The sequence below is a fragment of the Scyliorhinus canicula genome, chromosome 2 (assembly GCF_902713615.1).
Source record: "Scyliorhinus canicula chromosome 2, sScyCan1.1, whole genome shotgun sequence".
NCBI classification, from domain to species: domain Eukaryota; kingdom Metazoa; phylum Chordata; class Chondrichthyes; order Carcharhiniformes; family Scyliorhinidae; genus Scyliorhinus; species Scyliorhinus canicula.
In genome coordinates this window covers 98,459,280-98,479,271 of record NC_052147.1, presented here as the reverse complement: position 1 = coordinate 98,479,271, position 19,992 = coordinate 98,459,280, and the positions used below count along the sequence as shown (strand labels likewise).

The following is a 19,992-nucleotide window of genomic DNA, read 5'->3' as shown; positions in this document are numbered from 1 at the left end:
TCCGACCCCTCCAGGCCTTCTTCCAGGCCCAGGATCCTCAAATTTTTCCTCCTCATCCGAGTGTCCAGCTCCTCGAAGCGGCTCTGCCACTTCATGTGGAGTGCCTCGTGCACCTCCACCTTTGCCCCGATGACTGTGGCCTCCTCCTCCCTCGCGGTCATCTCCTGCTGCAGCTCTTTAATCGACGCCTCTTGGATCGCCTGGGCTCCCACCAACCTGGTGGCCGTCGCGTTCATGGACTCTAAGAGCTCCACTTTCATCTCCGTGAAAAAACGGAGCAGAGCGGCCTGCTGCTCCTCCGCCCATTTCTTCCACTCCTCCGATGCGCCGCCGGCCGCCATTTTGATTTTCTTCCCCCGCTTTTTTTGGGGAGCTGCTGCCGTTTTTCTTGCCGCTCCACTCCGGGTACCGACCATAAAATCGGTCTAGTTCTCCTCAGGGGACCTTCCCCCACCGGGATTCGTCTTTTCAGCACCGTTGGGGCCCTCCAATTGGCCCAAAAACACCTTTGTCGCAGGAGCTTCCAAATGTGCGGCTTAGCTAGTCATAGCCGCACCCGGAAGTCCGACTGGAATCTAATCGAGGAGTTCAGATGGTTTATATATAGAATAATGGATACCCGGGAGTGAGTTACAGACTGGAATCTAATCGAGGGGTTCAGATGGTTTATATATAGAATAATGGATACCTGGGAGTGAGTTACAGACTGGAATCTAATCGAGGGGTTCAGATGGTTTATATACAGAATAATGGATACCCGGGAGTGAGTTACAGACTGGAATCTAATCGAGGGGTTCAGATGGTTTATATATAGAATAATGGATACCCGGGAGTGAGTTACAGATGGGAATATAATCGAGGGGTTCAGATGGTTTATATATAGAATAATGGATACCCGGGAGTATGTTACAGATTGGAATCTAATTGAGGGGTTCAGATGGTTTATATATAGAATAATGGATACCCGGGAGTGAGTTACAGACTGGAATCTAATCGAGGGGTTCAGATGGTTTATATATAGAATAATGGATACCTGGGAGTGAGTTACAGACTGGAATCTAATCGAGGGGTTCAGATGGTTTATATACAGAATAATGGATACCCGGGAGTGAGTTACAGACTGGAATCTAATCGAGGGGTTCAGATGGTTTATATATAGAATAATGGATACCCGGGAGTGAGTTACAGATGGGAATATAATCGAGGGGTTCAGATGGTTTATATATAGAATAATGGATACCCGGGAGTATGTTACAGATTGGAATCTAATTGAGGGGTTCAGATGGTTTATATACAGAATAATGGATACCCGGGAGTGAGTTACAGACTGGAATCTAATCGAGGGGTTCAGATGGTTTATATATAGAATAATGGATACCCGGGAGTATGTTACAGATTGGAATCTAATTGAGGGGTTCAGATGGTTTATATATAGAATAATGGATACCCGGGAGTGAGTTACAGACTGGAATCTAATCGAGGGGTTCAGATGGTTTATATATAGAATAATGGATACCCGGGAGTGAGCTACAGACTGGAATCTAATCGAGGGGTTCAGATGGTTTATATATAGAATAATGGATACCCGGGAGTGAGTTACAGACTGGAATCTAATCGAGGGGTTCAGATGGTTTGTATACAGAATAATGGATACCCGGGGGGTGAGTTACAGACTGGAATCTAATCGAGGGGTTCAGATGGTTTATATACAGAATAATGGCTACCCGGGAGTGTGTTACAGACTGGAATCTAATCGAGGGGTTCAGATGGTTTATATATAGAATAATGGATACCTGGGAGTGAGTTACAGACTGGAATCTAATCGAGGGGTTCAGATGGTTTATATATAGAATAATGGATACCCGGGAGTGAGTTACAGACTGGAATCTAATCGAGGAGTTCAGATGGTTTATATATAGAATAATGGATATCTGGGAGTGAGTTACAGACTGGAATCTAATCGAGGGGTTCAGATGGTTTATATATAGAATAATGGATACCCGGGAGTGAGTTACAGACTGGAATCTAATCGAGGGGTTCAGATGGTTTATATACAGAATAATGGATACCCGGGGGTGAGTTACAGACTGGAATCTAATCGAGGGGTTCAGATGGTTTATATACAGAATAATGGATACCCGGGGGTGAGTTACAGACTGGAATCTAATCGAGGGGTTCAGATGGTTTATATACAGAATAATGGCTACCCGGGAGTGTGTTACAGACTGGAATCTAATCGAGGGGTTCAGATGGTTTATATATAGAATAATGGATATCTGGGATTGAGTTACAGACTGGAATCTAATCGAGGGGTTCAGATGGTTAATGTGTAAATTGTTTGCTAAGTTACTTGCTTGGAGCAAATGAGTGGGGTCTTTTCTTTGCACAGAGCCCAGTTATACTTGGCGTAGGAAGATGGGAAATAGGAGATACCAACATGTTTCAACTTGTGTAGAAAATTCAGCAGAACTTGTGGTCTGTATTCATTGAATTGAATATGAATTTACCTGAATACGTCTTTGGGAGAAGGGAAACAATGAAGCCTTAGAGGGAAAGGGTGGCTAGTACATCTTGTGTGGAACATTGATTTAATTCATGGTTCAACTGCAGACAAACTGTTGGGATGAAAGTCTCCTTTGTCAGCTGCAAGGATTCGTTCTGAAATTCTACAGGTTCACTCTCAACCCCAGTCCAAGTGGGCTCCAATCCACACGTAGTTCGACTCGAATGGGCACGACTTTGCATCTCGTGATACTGCACATTGTCATTCAATTCATTGGCCACAGAATCACACTCACTCCTGATGAGTAACATCGATCTTCCTCACAATGTGTTCAGAAACTAAACTGTTTTCATCCACCCCTCCCTGTTTCCTGTCTGCTGATTGTTACTTTGAACTTGCGTTGTTTATCTTGTGTGTTCCAATGACTTGAGTAACTGCTCGGGAGGAGTTACTGACCCTGCTGCTACAGAGAGCTGAATTGACACACAGTTTAAATCACCCTCGGGCTATTGACACTGCTCTTGCTTGGTGTTATGTTGCCAGGCGCTGCAGACTAAATAGGGTGCATCAACAGACACGCAGAGCACAGGCATGCCCTTGTTTTAACAGGGCCACTGCTATCACTGCGCATTTCTCTGTGTCCTTGAATGGCACAGGGCAACAAGGAGCAAGTGCATGGACCACGGAATTGATCTGCAAACACACTTACTAACCAAAACTGGCTTTCCCACTCAGACCAGAATTTAAATGAAAATAGACTCCTACTGATGCGATAGAACCCAAATTTTCAGGGCGGCACGGTAGCGCAGTGGTTAGCACTGCTGCCTCACGGCGCCGGGGGCCCGGGTTCGATCCCGGCCCCGGGTCACTGTCCGTGTACAGTTTGCACAGTCTCCGCATGTCTGCGTGGGTCTCACCCCCACAACCCAAAGACGTGCAGGGTAGGTGAATTGGCCACGCTAAACTGTCCCTTACATGGAAAAAAAGAATCCCACACCCCCATGGCCCGTTCGCCACGGTGGCAGATCCCCATCTGCACCCCATTCATTGCAACAGTGATATACCCCACACCCCCCATCACCATCTGTTCCCCTTCGGCCCTTCCAGCAGCAACCCGGTATCCCCCCAACACCCCCCCCCCCCCTTAGCTAGGGTAAATGATAAAATATTAAAACATGGCGCTGTGCAGAGAGACCTGCGTGTACTCGTGCATGAGTCGCAAAAAGTTGGTTTACAGGTGCAACAGGTGATTAAGAAGGCAAATGGAATTTGTCCTTCATTGCTAGAGGTATGGAGTTTAAGACTAGGGAGGTTATGCTGCAGTTGTATAAGGTGTTAGTGAGACCACACCTGGAGTATTGTGTTCAGTTTTGATCTCCTTACCTGAGAAAGGACATACTGTCACTGGAGGGTGTGTCGAGGAGATTCACTAGGTTAATCCCAGAACTGAAGGGGTTGGATTACGAGGAGAGGTTGAGTAGACTGGGATTGTACTCGTTGGAATTTAGAAGGATGAGGGGGGATCTTATAGAAACATATAAAATTATGAAGGGAATAGATAGGATAGATACGGGTAGGTTGTTTCCACTGGCGGGTGAAAGCAGAACTAGGGGACATAGCCTCAAAATAAGGGGAAGTAGATTTAGGACTGAGTTTAGAAGGAACTTCTTCACTCAAAGGGTTGTGAATCTAAGGAATTCCTTGCCCAGTGAAGCAGTTAAGGCTCCTTCATTAAATGTTTTTAAGGTTTTTGAAGAATAAAGGGATTAAGGGTTATGGTGTTCGGGCCGGAAAGTGGAGCTGAGTCCACAAAAGATCAGCCATGATCTCATTGAATGGCGGAGCAGGCTCGAGGGGCCAGATGGCCGACTCCTGGTCCTAGTTCTTATGTTCTTATGTTCCACACTCCTCAGTGTAACACATATATCCCACACCCCTCACTGTAACACAGATATATCCACACTCCTCACTGTAACACTGATATAGCGCACACCCCTCACTGTGACACTGATATACCCCAAACCCCTCACTGTAACACAGATATACCCCAAACCCCTCACTGTAACACAGATATATCCACACTCCTCACTGTAACACTGATAAACCCTACACCCTTCATTGCAACAGTGATATACCCCACACCCCTCACTGGAACACAGATATATCCACACTCCTCACTGTAACACTGATATACCCCACACCCCTCACTGTAACACTGATATACCTCACAACTCTCACTGTAACACTGATATACCCCACACCCCTCACTGTATCACTGATATACCCCATACCCCTCACTGTAACACTGATATACCCCACACCCCTCACTGTAGCACTGATATACCCCACACTGTAACACTGATATACCCCACACTGTAACACTGATATACCCACACTCCTCACTGTAACACTGATATACCCCACACCCCTCACTGTAGCACTGATATATCCACACTCCCCAATGTAACACTGATATACCCCACACCCCTCATTGTAACACTGATATACCCCACACCCCTCACTGTGACACTGATATACCCCACACCCCTCACTGCATCACTGATATGTCCACATTCCTCACCATAACACTGATATACCCCACACCCCTTTTAACACATTTGTTCTGTGCCAATTCCCATGTTATTTGGACAGCAACTGTTTCTTTGCAAAGTCTGCCTCGTTGCAGCTTCCATCCTGTCAAGTCTTTCTTCTGGCAGAGTTGAGAGACTCCCTACCTAAAGGGACTCCCCTCAAGGATCCCCCAGAAAAGAGCCCCCTGTCTGGAAGCTAGACAGTAGCCCAGACAGGGGCAGTGAGAGGAATTACAGCTGTAACACTGCGCTTGAAGCTCCTTGAAGGAAAGCAGATGTTACCTGCATCTGGTTCCCACAGACCCAATAGTTGCAAGCCATTTATAGCTTTCTAGTAGTGGTCTGTGATTGACAGCTTCTACAAACCATCAGCAACTTTGATCCATTTATATCCCTTCACCTTTACTGGCCTAAGGTAAAACCCCAATGTTGACCACATCAGTGAGAGGTAAGTGCAGTGCAATCACATACAGTGTCTGGATTGCCCCTTCCCCTACCACCCCCCACCCCCCCCCCAAGTACGGGGGGTGACCCGACGCCCCCAGGACCCCACCCCGGGACCTATGTAATAGGGGGACTGCTGCAGGCACTCCTGTAACAGGAGGACCGCCCCCAGGAACACCTGTAATAGGAGGAACCCTGCCAAGGAACCCCTGTAATAGAGGGCACCTCCCCCTAGGGACTCCTGTATTAGCAGATCTCCCAGGGACTTCTGCAATAGGCCCCCCAGGGATTCCTGTAATTGGGGGATCTCCCAGGGACCCTTGTAACAGAGGGACCCCACCACAGTGACCTCTCTAACAGGAGGAAACCCCCCTATAATAGCGGGACACACCCAGGGACCTCTGTAATGTTACGGCCCGCCACCATTCCCGATTTTGCCCCGACGCCCGATTCTTTGTCCCATCGTGGAACGCATTCTGGGTGTACCGGGACGGACCTTAGTACTATCATTCCCATTCCCTTTGTCTTGTGTTCCATGATATCATTGTCATTCAATCTCTGCTGCCCTCTAACCAATCCCTGATTTTCTATTTTGCTCCATCTGCTCCACCCACCCCCTGCCTTTTTCAACAACATAAAACCGATCACATTTCTACCTCTGCCTCTCCAGACCAGACCAGCTGAGTTTATCCAGCATTTTCTGCTTTTGTTTCCGATAAATTTACTGCTGTGGTAGATGATGTAAGCACATTTTAGGGACTATATTCTCAATGCAAATCCTTTATTCTACATTTGTTGTGCTACGAGCATGTTGCCTCTGTTGTGGTACAGCTTCTGCATTCGGTTACTGTTCCCTTTGAGTGGTCAATGCAGTCCTCCAGAGGTGAGAGCAGGGGATATCCAGAACTGTATCAGTATTTAGGTGTGATGATGTTTCTGGGAATCCCCGGAATGTGAAGATGTATGATGGGATTCTCCGAGAGGATCTTTACACACCCTTCTATCCTGTCTATATCTCTGTGTAAACGCCATGTAATCCTGCTGGAGTGTGGGTGTTGTTGCTAATCTTCCCCTGTTCCATTCCATTAGTCTGCCGAAGGCACTCAGTTCACAAGAACCCACCACGTGGTTCGAAAGACCACTCTGTACGACATGGACGTGGACTCCACACACAAGTACGCTGCCATTGGATGTCAGGACAGAAGCATTCGGTGAGTTTAAGCAGTACATACTGTAGCCAGCGAACCTCAAACACATGCAAGCAATGTATATGCACTGAAAACCAGCACAAGTCCCAGAACAAAGACTATTATAGAATTTCATAGAATTTACAGTGCTAAAGGAGGTCATTCGGCCCATCAAGTCTGCACCGGCCCTTGGAAAGAGCATCCTACCCAAGCCCACATCTCCACCCTATCCCCGTAACCCAGTAACCCCACTTAACCTTTTTTGGACACTAAGGGCAATTTAGCATGGACAATCCACCTAACCCGCACATCTTTGGACTGTGGGAGGAAACTGGAGCACCCGGAAGAAACCCACGCAGACACGGGGAGAATGTGCAAACTCCACACAGACAGTGACCCAAGCCCGGAATAGTCAGTGCTACACAATGACACAAAGCTTAAACTACCCACACCCCGCACTGTGACACTGATATACCCCACACAGTAACACTAATATACCCCACACCCCTCATTGTAACACTGATATACCCCAGACTCCTCACTATATCACTGATATACCCCATACCCTCACTATATCACTCATATACACTGCACTGTAACACTGATATAGCACACACCCCACACTATATCAGTGATATACCCCACACCCCTTACTGTAACACTGATATACATCACACCCCTCACTAACACTGATACACCCCACGCCCCTCACTGTAACACTGATATGCCCCCACAAAAGCCCAGCCATGATCTCATTGAATGGCGGAGCAGGCCCCAGGGGCCAGACGACCTACTCCTGCTCCTAGATCTTATTATGTTCTTATGAAATAATGCTATATTCCATTCCCCTCACTGTAATAATGCTATATCCAATTCACCTCACTGTAATAATGCTATATCCTATACCTCTCACTGTAATAATGCTATATTCCATTCCCCTCACTGTAAGAATGCTATATCCCATTCCTCTCACTGTAATAATGCTATATCCCATTCCCCTCACTGTAATAATGCTATATCCCATTCCCCTCACTGTAATAATGCTATATCCCATTCCCCTCACTGTAATAATGCTATATCCCATTCCTCTCACTGTAATAATGCTATATCCCATTCCCCTCACTGTAATAATGCTATATCCTATACCTCTCACTGTAATAATGCTATATCCCATTCCCCTCACTGTAATAATGCTATATCCCATTCCTCTCGCTGTAATAATGCTATATCCCAGTCCCCTGACTGTAATAATGCTATATCCCATTCCCCTCACTGTAATAATGCTATATTCCATTCCGCTCACTGTAATCATGCTATATCCCATTCCCCTCACTGTAATAATGTTATATCCTATACCTCTCACTGTAATAATGCTATATCCCATTCCCCTCACTGTAATAATGCTATATCCCATTCCCCTCACTGTAATAATGCTATATCCCATTCCCCTCACTGTAATAATGCTATATCCTATACCTCTCACTGTAATAATGCTATATCCCATTCCCCTCACTGTAATAATGCTATATCGCATTCCCCTCGCTGTAATAATGCTATATCCCATTCCCCTCACTGTAATAATGCTATATCCCATTCCCCTCACTGTAATAATGCTATATCCCATTCCCCTCACTGTAATAATGCTATATCCCATTCCCCTCACTGTAATCATGCTATATCCCATTCCCCTCACTGTAATAATGCTATATCCCATTCCCTTCGCTGTAATAATGCTATATTCCATTCCCCTCACTGTAATAATGCCATATCCTATACCTCTCACTGTAATAATGCTATATCCCAGTCCCCTGACTGTAATAATGCCATATCCTATACCTCTCACTGTAATAATGCTATATCCCAGTCCCCTGACTGTAATAATGCTATATCCCATTCCCCTCACTGTAATAATGATATATCCCATTCCCCTCACTGTAATAATGCTATATCCCATTCCCCTCACTGTAATAATGCTATATCCCATTCCCCTCACTGTAATAATGCTATATCCCATTCCCCTCACTGTAATAATGCTATATCCCAGTCCCCTGACTGTAATAATGCTATATCCCATTCCTCTCACTGTAATAATGCTATATCCCATTCCCCTCACTGTAATAATGCTATATCCCATTCCCCTCACTGTAATAATGCTATATCCCATTCACCTCACTGTAATAATGCTATATCCCATTCCCCTCACTGTAATTATGCTATATCCCATTCTCCTCACTGTAATAATGCTATATCCCATTCCCCTCACTGTAATAATGCTATATCCCATTCCCCTCACTGTAATAATGCTATATCCCAGTCCCCTCACTGTAATAATGCTATATTCCATTCCCCTCACTGTAATCATGCTATATCCCATTCCCCTCACTGTAATAATGCTATATCCCATTCCTCTCACTGTAATAATGCGATAGCCCATTCCCCTCACTGTAATAATGCTATATCTCATTCCCCTCACTGTAATAATGCTATATCCCATTCCTCTTACTGTAATAATGCGATAGCCCATTCCCCTCACTGTAATAATCCTATATCCCATTCCTCTCACTGTAATAATGCTATATCCCATTCCTCTCACTGTAACAATGCTATATCCCATTCCTCTCACTGTAATAATGCTATATCCCATTCCCCTCACTTAAATAATGCTATATCCCATTCCCCTCACTGTAATAATGCTATATCCCATTCCTCTCACTGTAATAATGCTATATCCCATTCCCCTCATTGTAGTTATGTTAGATCCCATTCCCCTCACTGTAATTATGCTGTATCCCATTCCCCTCACTGTAATAATGCTATATTCCATTCTCCACACTGTAATAATGCTATATCCCATTCCCCTCGCTGTAATACTGCTATATCCCATTCCCCTCACTGTAATAACGCTATATCCCATTCCCCTCACTGTAATAATGCTATATCCCATTCCTCTCACTATAATAATGCTCTATCCCATTCCCCTCACTGTAATAATGCGTTTTTCCATTCCCCTCACTGTAATTATGCTATATCCCATTCTCCTCACTGTGATAATGCTATATTCCATTCCCCTCACTGTAATAATGCTCTATCCCATTCCCCTCACTGTAATAATGCGTTTTTCCATTCCCCTCACTGTAATTATGCTATATCCCATTCTCCTCACTGTGATAATGCTATATCCCATTCCCCTCACTGTAATAATGCTATATCCCATTCCCCTCACTGTAATAATGCTATATCCCATTCACCTCACTGTAATAATGCTATATCCTATACCTCTCACTGCATTCCCCTCACTGTAATTATGCTATATCCCATTCCCCTCACTGTAATAATGCTATATCCCATTCCCCTCACTGTAATAATGCTATATCCTATACCTCTCACTGTAATAATGCTATATCCCATTACCGACACTGTAATAATGCAATATCCTATACCTCTCAATGTAATAATGCTATCCATTCCCCTCACTGTAATAATGCTATATCCCATTCCCCTCACTGTAATAATGCTATATTCCATTCCCCTCACTGTAATAATGCTATATTCCATTCCCCTCACTGTAATAATGCTATATTCCATTCCCCTCACTGTAATAATGCTATATTCCTCTCACTGTAATAATGCTATATCCCATTCCCCTCACTGTAATAATGCTATATCCCATTCCCCTCACTGTAATAATGCTATATTCCATTCCCCTCACTGTAATCATGCTATATCCCATTCCCCTCACTGTAATAATGCTATATCCCATTCCTCTCACTGTAATAATGTGATAGCCCATTCCCCTCACTGTAATAATGCTATATCCCATTCCCCTCACTGTAATAATGCTATATCCCATTCCTCTCACTGTAATAATGCGATAGCCCATTCCCCTCACTGTAATAATGCTATATCCCATTCCTCTCACTGTAATAATGCTATATCCCATTCCTCTCACTGTAATAATGCTATATCCCATTCCCCTCACTGTAATAATGCTATATCCCATTCCCCTCACTGTAATAATGCTATATCCCATTCCTCTCACTGTAATAATGCTATATCCCATTCCCCTCATTGTAGTTATGTTAAATCCCATTCCCCTCACTGTAATTATGCTGTATCCCATTCCCCTCACTGTAATAATGCTATATCCCATTCTCCTCACAGTAACAATGCTATATTCCATTCCCCACACTGTAATAATGCTATATCCCATTCCCCTCGCTGTAATAATGCTATATCCCAGTCCCCTGACTGTAATAATGCTATATTCCATTCCCCTCACTGTAATTATGCTATATCCCATTCCCCTGACTGTAATAATGCTATATTCCATTCCCCTCACTGTAATTATGCTATATCCCATTCTCCTCACTGTAATAATGCTATATCCCATTCCCCTCACTGTAATAATGCTATATCCCATTCCCCTCACTGTAATAATGCTATATCCCATTCCTCTCACTGTAATAATGCTATATCCCATTCCCCTCACTGTAATAATGCTATATCCCATTCTCCTCACTGTAATAATGCTATATCCCATTCCCCTCACTGTAATAATGCTATATCCCATTCCCCTCACTGTAATCATGCTATATCCCATTCCTCTCACTGTAATAATGCTATATCCCATTCCTCTCACTGTAATAATGCTATATCCCATTCCCCTCACTGTAATAATGCTATATCCCATTCCCCTCACTGTAATAATGCTATATCCCATTCCTCTCACTGTAATAATGCTATATCCCATTCCCCTCATTGTAGTTATGTTAGATCCCATTCCCCTCACTGTAATTATGCTGTATCCCATTCCCCTCACTGTAATAATGCTATATCCCATTCTCCTCACAGTAACAATGCTATATTCCATTCCCCACACTGTAATAATGCTATATCCCATTCCCCTCACTGTAATAATGCTATATCCCATTCCCCTCACTGTAATAATGCTATATCCCATTCCCCTCACTGTAATAATGCTATATCCCATTCCCCTCACTGTAATAATGCTATATCCCATTCTCCTCACTGTAATAATGCTATATCCCATTCCCCTCACTGTAATAATGCTATATCCCATTCCCCTCACTGTAATAATGCTATATCCTATACCTCTCACTGTAATAATGCTATATCCCATTCCCCTCACTGTAATTATGCTATATCCCATTCTCCTCACTGTAATAATGCTATATCCCATGCCCCTCACTATAATAATGTCATACCTTATACATCTCACTGTACCAAAGCTACACCCCAAACCTTCATTTGAGCTTTGACTGAATAAACAGTGTCATACACTGATTGACCAGTGTGTTCTCAAAACTGATGTGAATTGGTCCTACTCTATCCCATGGGTTTGAAGGTCGAATATATATATTTTTTTAAAATAATTTTTATTCAAATGTTTCAACAACAAATTTTCTCCCAACAATAAAATAAACAAGGTATAGAGATAAACAGAAAGAAGAAACCGCCCCCAATACAAAGCAATAAATTAATAACAATACAAATACAAACCCCCTTAACAGACCCCTAACCCGCCCGCCTTGCTGAATTAAGCTGAACTGTGAGAAAGAAGAGAACGATTTCACCCTCCCCAGGGCGTCCGCCCACATCCCCTCGTCGATCTCCTCCCCAAGCTCCACCTCCCACTTCGCTTTCAGCTCTTCCACTGAGGCCTCCTCCTCCTCCTGCATCACCTGATAAATTGCCGAGATCCTACCCTCACCGTCCCACGTTCCCGAGAGCACCCTATCCTGCACCCCCCCTAAGCGGCAGTAGCGGGAACTCCGCCACCTGCCGCTTAACAAACGCCCTAATCTGCACATACCTGAAAGTATTCCCGAGGGGGAGACCCCACTTTCCCTCCAACTCCTCTAAAGTCGCAAATGTCCTATCGAGGAAAAGATCCCCCATCCGCCTGATGCATGCCCTGTGCCAACTCAAAAACCCACCATCTATTCTCCCTGGTGCAAACCGGTGATTGCCCCATATCGGGGCCCACACTGAGGCCTTCACTTCCCCCCTATGCCGCCTCCACTGCCCACAAATTTTGAAGGAAGCCACCACTACTGGACTCGTAGAATACCTTGCCGGGGGGGAGTGGGAGCGGGGCCGTCACCAAGTCCTCCAAACTCGTACCAACACAGGACGCCACCTCCAACCTCTTCCATGCGGCACCCTCCCCCTCCATCACCCACCTACGAATCAATGCCACATTCGCAGCCCAGTAATACCCACACAAGTTGGGCAGTGCCAAACCGCCTACCTCTCTGCCTCGCTCCAGGAATACCCTCCTCACTCTCGGGGTCTTCCGCGCCCACATGAACCCCAGTATACTCTTATTAACCCTCCTAAAAAAGCCTTCGGAATCAATATGGGGAGGCACTAGAAGAGAAACAAAAACCTCGGGAGCACCGTCATCTTAACTGACTGGACCCTACCCGCCAAAGAGAGTGGCAGCGCATCCCTCCTCCTGAACTCCTCCTCCATCTGTTCCACCACCCTCGAAAAGTTTAGCCTATGCAGGGCCCCCCAGCTCCTAGCTATCTGGACCCCAAGATATCTAAAGCTCCTCTCAGCCCTCTTCAACGGGAGCTCTCCTACCTCCCTCTCCTGGTCCCCCAAGTGCAGCACAAACAGCTCACTCTTCCCCACGTTGAGCTTATAGCCCGAAAAGTCCCCAAACTCCCCAAGTATCCTCAACATGTCTGGCATCCCCTCCACCGGATCCGCGATGTACACAGTAAATCATCCACGTACAGCGAAAACCGGTGCCCCCCCCTCCCCCACATACAATCCCCCTCCAGTTCTTCGAATCCCTCAGCGCCATGGCCAAGGGCTCAATCGCTAACGCGAAAAGCAGGAGGGACAAGGGGCACCCCTGCCTCGTCCCCCGGGAAAGCCGAAAGTCCTCCGACCTCCTCCCATTCGTCACCACACCCGCTACCGGGGCACTATACAGCAGCCTCACCCAACTAATGAACCCCTCACCAAACCCAAACCTCCTCAGCACCTCCCACAGGTAGCTCCACACCACCCTGTCAAAGGTCTTCTCCGCATCCATCGATGCTCCTATCTCCGCCTCCCCATCCGCCGATACCATCATCATGACATTAAGAAGCCGCCGCACATTAACATTCAGCTATCTCCCCTTCACAAACCCCGTTTGGTCCTCATGGATAACCATCGGGACCACATCTTCCACCCTCCTGGACAGTATCTTAGCCAACAACTTTGCATCCACGTTGAGGAGCGAGATCGGCCTGTAAGACCCACACTGGAGGGGGTCCTTATCCCGCTTCAGGATTAGTGAGATTATTGCTCTAGACATCGTCGGGGGCAGAGCCCCCCCCTCCCTCGCCCCATTCAGGGTCCTCACAAGCAGTGGGCCCAGCAGATCCGAAAACCTCTTATAAAACTCCACCAGGAACCCATCAGGCCCCGGTGCCTTCCCTGTCTGCATGCTACCCAGCGCCTCCATCAGCTCCTCCAACTCGATTGGGGCCCCCAGACCCTCCACCCGCTCATCCTCCACCCTTGGGAACTCCAGCTTATCTAGAAAGCGGTCCATCCCACCCACCTCCCTAGTGGGCACCGCCCGGTACAGCCCCTCGTAAAAGGATCTGAACACCCCATTAATGTCCTGCCACTCCGCACCAGGTTCCCTCCTGCATCTGTGACTCCCCCTATCTCTCTCGGTGCCTCCCGCTTCCGGAGCTGGTGGGCCAGCATCCGACTTGCCTTCTCCCCATACTCATATAACGTCCCCTGCGCCCTCCTCCACTGCGCCTCTGCCTTCCGGGTGGTCAGTATATCGAACTCCGCTTGGAGACTGCAACGCTTCCTCAAAAGCCCCTCTTCCGGGATATCTGCATACCTCCTGTCCATCCGTACCATTTCTTCCAACAACCTCTCCCTCTCGACCCACTCCGCCCTCTCCCTGTGCACCCAAATAGATATCAGCTCCCCTCTAACCACTGCCTTCAGCGCTTCCCAAACCACCCCAACTTGCACCTCCCCGTTGTCATTGGCTTCCAAATACCCCTCTGTGCTCCTACGGACCCGCCCACATACTTCCTCCTCTGCCAGAAGCCCCACATCTAACCTCCACAGCGGGCGCTGATCCTCCCCCTCCCCCAGCTCCAGGCCCACCGAGTGCGGGGCATGGTCAGATATGACTATCGCTGAATACTCCGCCCCACCACTCTCGGGATTAGCGCCCTGCTAAGAACAAAAAAGTCAATCCGGGAATAAGCCTTGTGGACATGGGAGAAAAAGGAAAACTCCCTACTTCCCGGCCTCAAAAACCTCCAAGGGTCTACCCCTCCCATCTGATCCATGAACCCCCTCAGCACTGAGGCCGCCGCCGACCTCTTGCCCGTCCTTGACTTCGAACGATCCAGAGCTGGGTCCAACACAGTATTAAAGTCCCCTCCCAAGATCAAGCCTCCCGTCTCCAGGTCCGGGATCCGGCTCAACATTCGCCGCATGAAGCCCGCATCGACCCAGTTGGGGGCGTACACATTAACCAGAACCACCCGTTCCCCTTGAAGCCTACCACTCACCATTACATATCTATTTCCCCCCTCCCCCCAAGATAGGGCCCCCCCACTAGCTGCGTAACCCCTTCCATCGTACTTCCGTAAGTCAGCCGACTCCTGCTGACCCCGGCTGCTCCCGCCATCCCAACGACCCCCCCCCCCCCCCCCCCCCGCCCCCGATGCAACACAACCACCACTCCCCCCTCCCTTTGCTGGCCCCGCCCACTACTCCTCCAGCGCGGGAAGAAAGCCCGCGCTTCCATCCCAAACCCCGCCCCCCCCCGACCCAGCATGCGGGAAAAAGACGGGCACATGACCCAGCGGGACCGCGAACAGCTCCCCAACCCTCCACCAGTGAAAAAACGAAAAAGCACCCAAATAAATAAATAACAGCCCCAAAAAGCGAAAAAGCAGGACAGCAAAAAAGGCAACATCGAACACAGCCAATAAAAACAAAAGGATACCAAGGAGGACAGAGCCTCCGGACTATGTACATCATTCCCCAGCCCCCAGTCCTCAGTTCGAGTCCAACTTCTCCGCCTGGACAAAGGCCCAGGCCTCCTCCAGAGAATCGAAGTAGAGCTGGCTTTCCTTGTAAGTGACCCAGAAGCGAGCCGGCTGTAACAGGCCAAACTTCACCCCCTTCCTGTGAAGTACTCCCATCGCCCGATTAAAACCAGCCCTTCTCTTCGCCACCTCCGCGCTCCAATCCTGATAAATCCTGATCTCTGCATTCTCCCACTTGCTGCTCCTCTCCTTCTTCACCCATCTCAGCACGCACTCACGGTCAACGAAGCGGTGAAACCGGACCAGCACCGACCTAGGCGTCTCGTTCGGCCTGGGCTTCCTCAACAGCACTCGATGGGCACCCTCCAGCTCCAAGGGTCCCTGGAACGACCCCGCGCCCATTAACGATTTCAGCATCGCAGCCACGTAGGCCCCCAAATCCCAACCTTCCAGCCCCTCCGGGAGGCCCAGAATCCGCAGATTCTTCCGACGGGAGTGGTTCTCCATCTCCTCCATCCTCGCCAGCCACTTCTTGTGGAGCGCCTCGTGCGACTCCACCTTCACTGCCAGGCCCAGGAGTTTGTCCTCGCTCTCCGAGGCCTTTTGCTGCAGCTCTCGAATCTCTGCACCCTGAGCCGTCTGAGCCGCCATGAGCTTGTCCAGTGAGGCCTTAAACGGTTCCAGGATCTCAGCCTTCAGCTCTCTGAAGTAGCTCCTGCGCCCACTGCTGCCACGGTGCCGGTTCCCCGCCCGCCGCCATCTTGTTTTTCCTGCCTCGCACCTTTCTCTGCTCCAAAGCCGATTTTTTGACCGCTCCACTCCTGGTCCAGTCCATCTACCGGCAGATAAGCGCAGTGGATGTGTTCCCCCACCGGGAAAAGTCCAGCCAGCACCGCTACGGGTCCATAAAAGAGCCCAAAAGACCAAAAATAGCGGGAGCTACCGAACGTGCGGCTTAGCTCCGCATCACTGCAACCGGAAGTCCGAAGGTTGAATATATTGACACGAACACAATTTGATATCATAATATGTGTCTTCCTGCCCTGCAGGATATTTAACATCAATAATGGGAAACAGAAGAAGCTGTATAAAGGATCTCAGGGAGAAGATGGTACCCTGATCAAGGTGAGTGTCAATATTATTCCGCTGGTATCCAACTTTCAGAGACCGGGCTGTCTGGGAAACCAAATGGTGAGTGAGGCAGGAACAACTGTGCCAGACAGTGCCAGACCTGGGTGGGTGGGTGGTTTCCGTGGTGGCGTTGTGGGGGTTGTCCTCACTACACATTGACTTCCAGCTCTTACTGCCCAGAGTATTTTGGGTAAATAAATAGGATGGGGTGTGAAGTCATAGAGGTGGGTGTGGGCTTAGGGGTGGGTGTGTGCAGGTGAGTGAGCATATAAGGAATGAGTGAATGTGTGAGAAGTACGAGGAGGAGTCTCATTCTGAGGAGGGGGTCTCAGTGCGAGGAGTGGTCTCGGTGCGTCGTGGCTGACTGACACTTACTCTGTGAAGTGACCAACACGCACTCTGAATAGTAACTGACTGATACTTACTCTGTGTAGTGACTGACGGATACTCACTCTGTGTACTGACTGACGGATACTCACTCTGTGTAGTGACTGACCGACACTCACTCTGTGTAGTGACCAACACTCACTCTGTGTAGTGACCGACACTCTGTGCAGTGACCGACACTCACTCTGTGTAGTGACCAACACACTCTGTGTAGTGACCAACACACTCTGTGTAGTGACCGACACTCACTCTGTGTAGTGATCGACACTCACTCTGTGCAGTGACTGACCGACACTCACTCTGTGCAGTGACCGACACTCACTCTGTGTAGTGACTGACCGATACTCACTCTGTGCAGTGACCGACACTCACTCTGTAGTGACTGACCAACACTCAATCTGTGCAGTGACTGACGGATACTCACTCTGTGTACTGACTGACGGATACTCACTCTGTGTAGTGACCAACACTCACTCTGTAGTGACCAACACTCACTCTGTGTAGTGACCGACACTCACTCTGTGTAGTGACTGACCGACACTCACTCTGTGTAGTGACCGACACTCACTCTGTGTAGAGACCAACACACTCTGTGTAGTGACCGACACTCACTCTGTGTAGTGACCGACACTCACTCTGTGTAGTGACCGACACTCACTCTGTGCAGTGACTGACCGACAATCACTCTGTGCAGTGACCGACACTCACTCTGTGTAGTGACTGACCGATACTCACTCTGTGCAGTGACCGACACTCACTCTGTAGTGACTGACCGACACTCAATCTGTGCAGTGACTGACGGATACTCACTCTGTGTACTGACTGACGGATACTCATTCTGTGTAGTGACTGACCGACACTCACTCTGTGTAGTGACTGACCGACACTCACTCTGTGCAGTGACTGACAGACACTCACTCTGTGCAGTGACTGACCGACACTCACTCTGTGCAGTGACTGACCGACACTCACTCTGTGTAGTGACTGACCGACACTCACTCTGTTCAGTGACTGACCGACACTCACTCTGTGCAGTGACCGACACTCACTCTGTGCAGTGACCGACACTCACTCTGTAGTGACTGACCGACACTCAATCTGTGCAGTGACTGACCGACACTCACTCTGTGTAGTGACTGACGGAAACTCACTCTGTAGTGACTGACCGACACTCACTCTGTGTAGTGACTGACCGACACTCACTCTGTGTAGTGACTGACCAATACTTACTCTGTGCAGTGACTGACCAATACTCACTCTGTGTAGTGACCGACACTCACTCTGTGTAGTGACTGACGGACACTCACTCTGTGTAGTGACTGACCGACACTCACTCTGTGCAGTGACCCACATGCACTCTGTGTAGTGACGAACACACTCTGTGTAGTGACCGACACTCACTCTGTGCAGTGACTGACGGACACTCACTCTGTGTAGTGACTGACCGACACGCACTCTGTGTAGTGACCCACACGCACTCTGTGTAGTGACCCACACGCACTCTGTGTAGTGACCGACACTCACTCTGTGTAGTGACCCACATGCACTCTGTGTAGTGACCAACACACTCTGTGTAGTGACCAACACACTCTGTGTAGTGACCGACACTCACTCTGTGCAGTGACTGACCGACACTCACTCTGTGCAGTGACTGACCGACACTCACTCTGTGTAGTGACTGACCGACACTCACTCTGTGTAGTGACTGACCGACACTCACTCTGTGTAGTGACCCACACGCACTCTGTGTAGTGACCCACACTCACTCTGTGTAGTGACTGACCGATACTCACCTCTGTGTAGTGACCCACACGCACTCTGTGTAGTGACCAACACGCACTCTGTGTAGTGACCGACACTCACTCTGTGTAGTGACCGACACTCACTCTGTGTAGTGACTGACCGACACTCACTCTGTGTAGTGACCGACACTCACTCTGTGTAGTGACTGACCGACACTCACTCTGTGTAGTGACTGACCGACACTCCACTCTGTGTAGTGACCGACACTCACTCTGTAGTGACTGACCGACACTCATTCTGTGCAGTGACTGACCGACACTCACTCTGTGCAGTGACTGACCGACACTCACTCTGTGCAGTGACTGACCGACACTCACTCTGTGTAGTGACCGACACTCACTCTGTGCAGTGACCGACACTCACTCTGTGCAGTGACCGACACTCACTCTGTTGTAGTGACTGACCGACACTCACTCTGGTAGTGACTGACCGACACTCACTCTGTAGTGACTGACGACCCTCACTCTGTGCAGTGACTGACCGACACTCACTCTGTGCAGTGACTGACCGACACTCACTCTGTGAAGTGACTGACCGACACTCACTCTGTGCAGTGACTGACCGACACTCACTCTGTGCAGTGACTGACCGACACTCACTCTGTGCAGTGACTGACCGACACTCACTCTGTGCAGTGACTGACCGACACTCACTCTGTGTAGTGACTGACCGACACTCACTCGTGTAGTGACTGACCGACACTCACTCTGTGTAGTGACTGACCGACACTCACTCTGTGCAGTGACTGACCGACACTCACTCTGTGCAGTGACTGACAGACACTCACTCTGTGTAGTGACTGACCGACACTCACTCTGTGTAGTGACTGACCGACACTCACTCTGCAGTGACTGACCGACACTCACTCTGTGCAGTGATGGACCGACACTCAC

At 48.3% G+C, this 19,992-nt stretch overlaps 1 protein-coding gene across 1 annotated transcript in view; it reads left to right on the top strand.

Annotated features, from left to right (window-relative positions):
• Positions 1-19,992, top strand: part of mapkbp1 (mitogen-activated protein kinase binding protein 1) — a 339,461-nt gene that overhangs the window by 228,038 nt on the left and 91,431 nt on the right. The window contains 2 exon segments of the mRNA XM_038783933.1: positions 6,628-6,749; positions 16,828-16,903. Coding sequence (XP_038639861.1) covers positions 6,628-6,749; positions 16,828-16,903 — 198 coding nt within the window.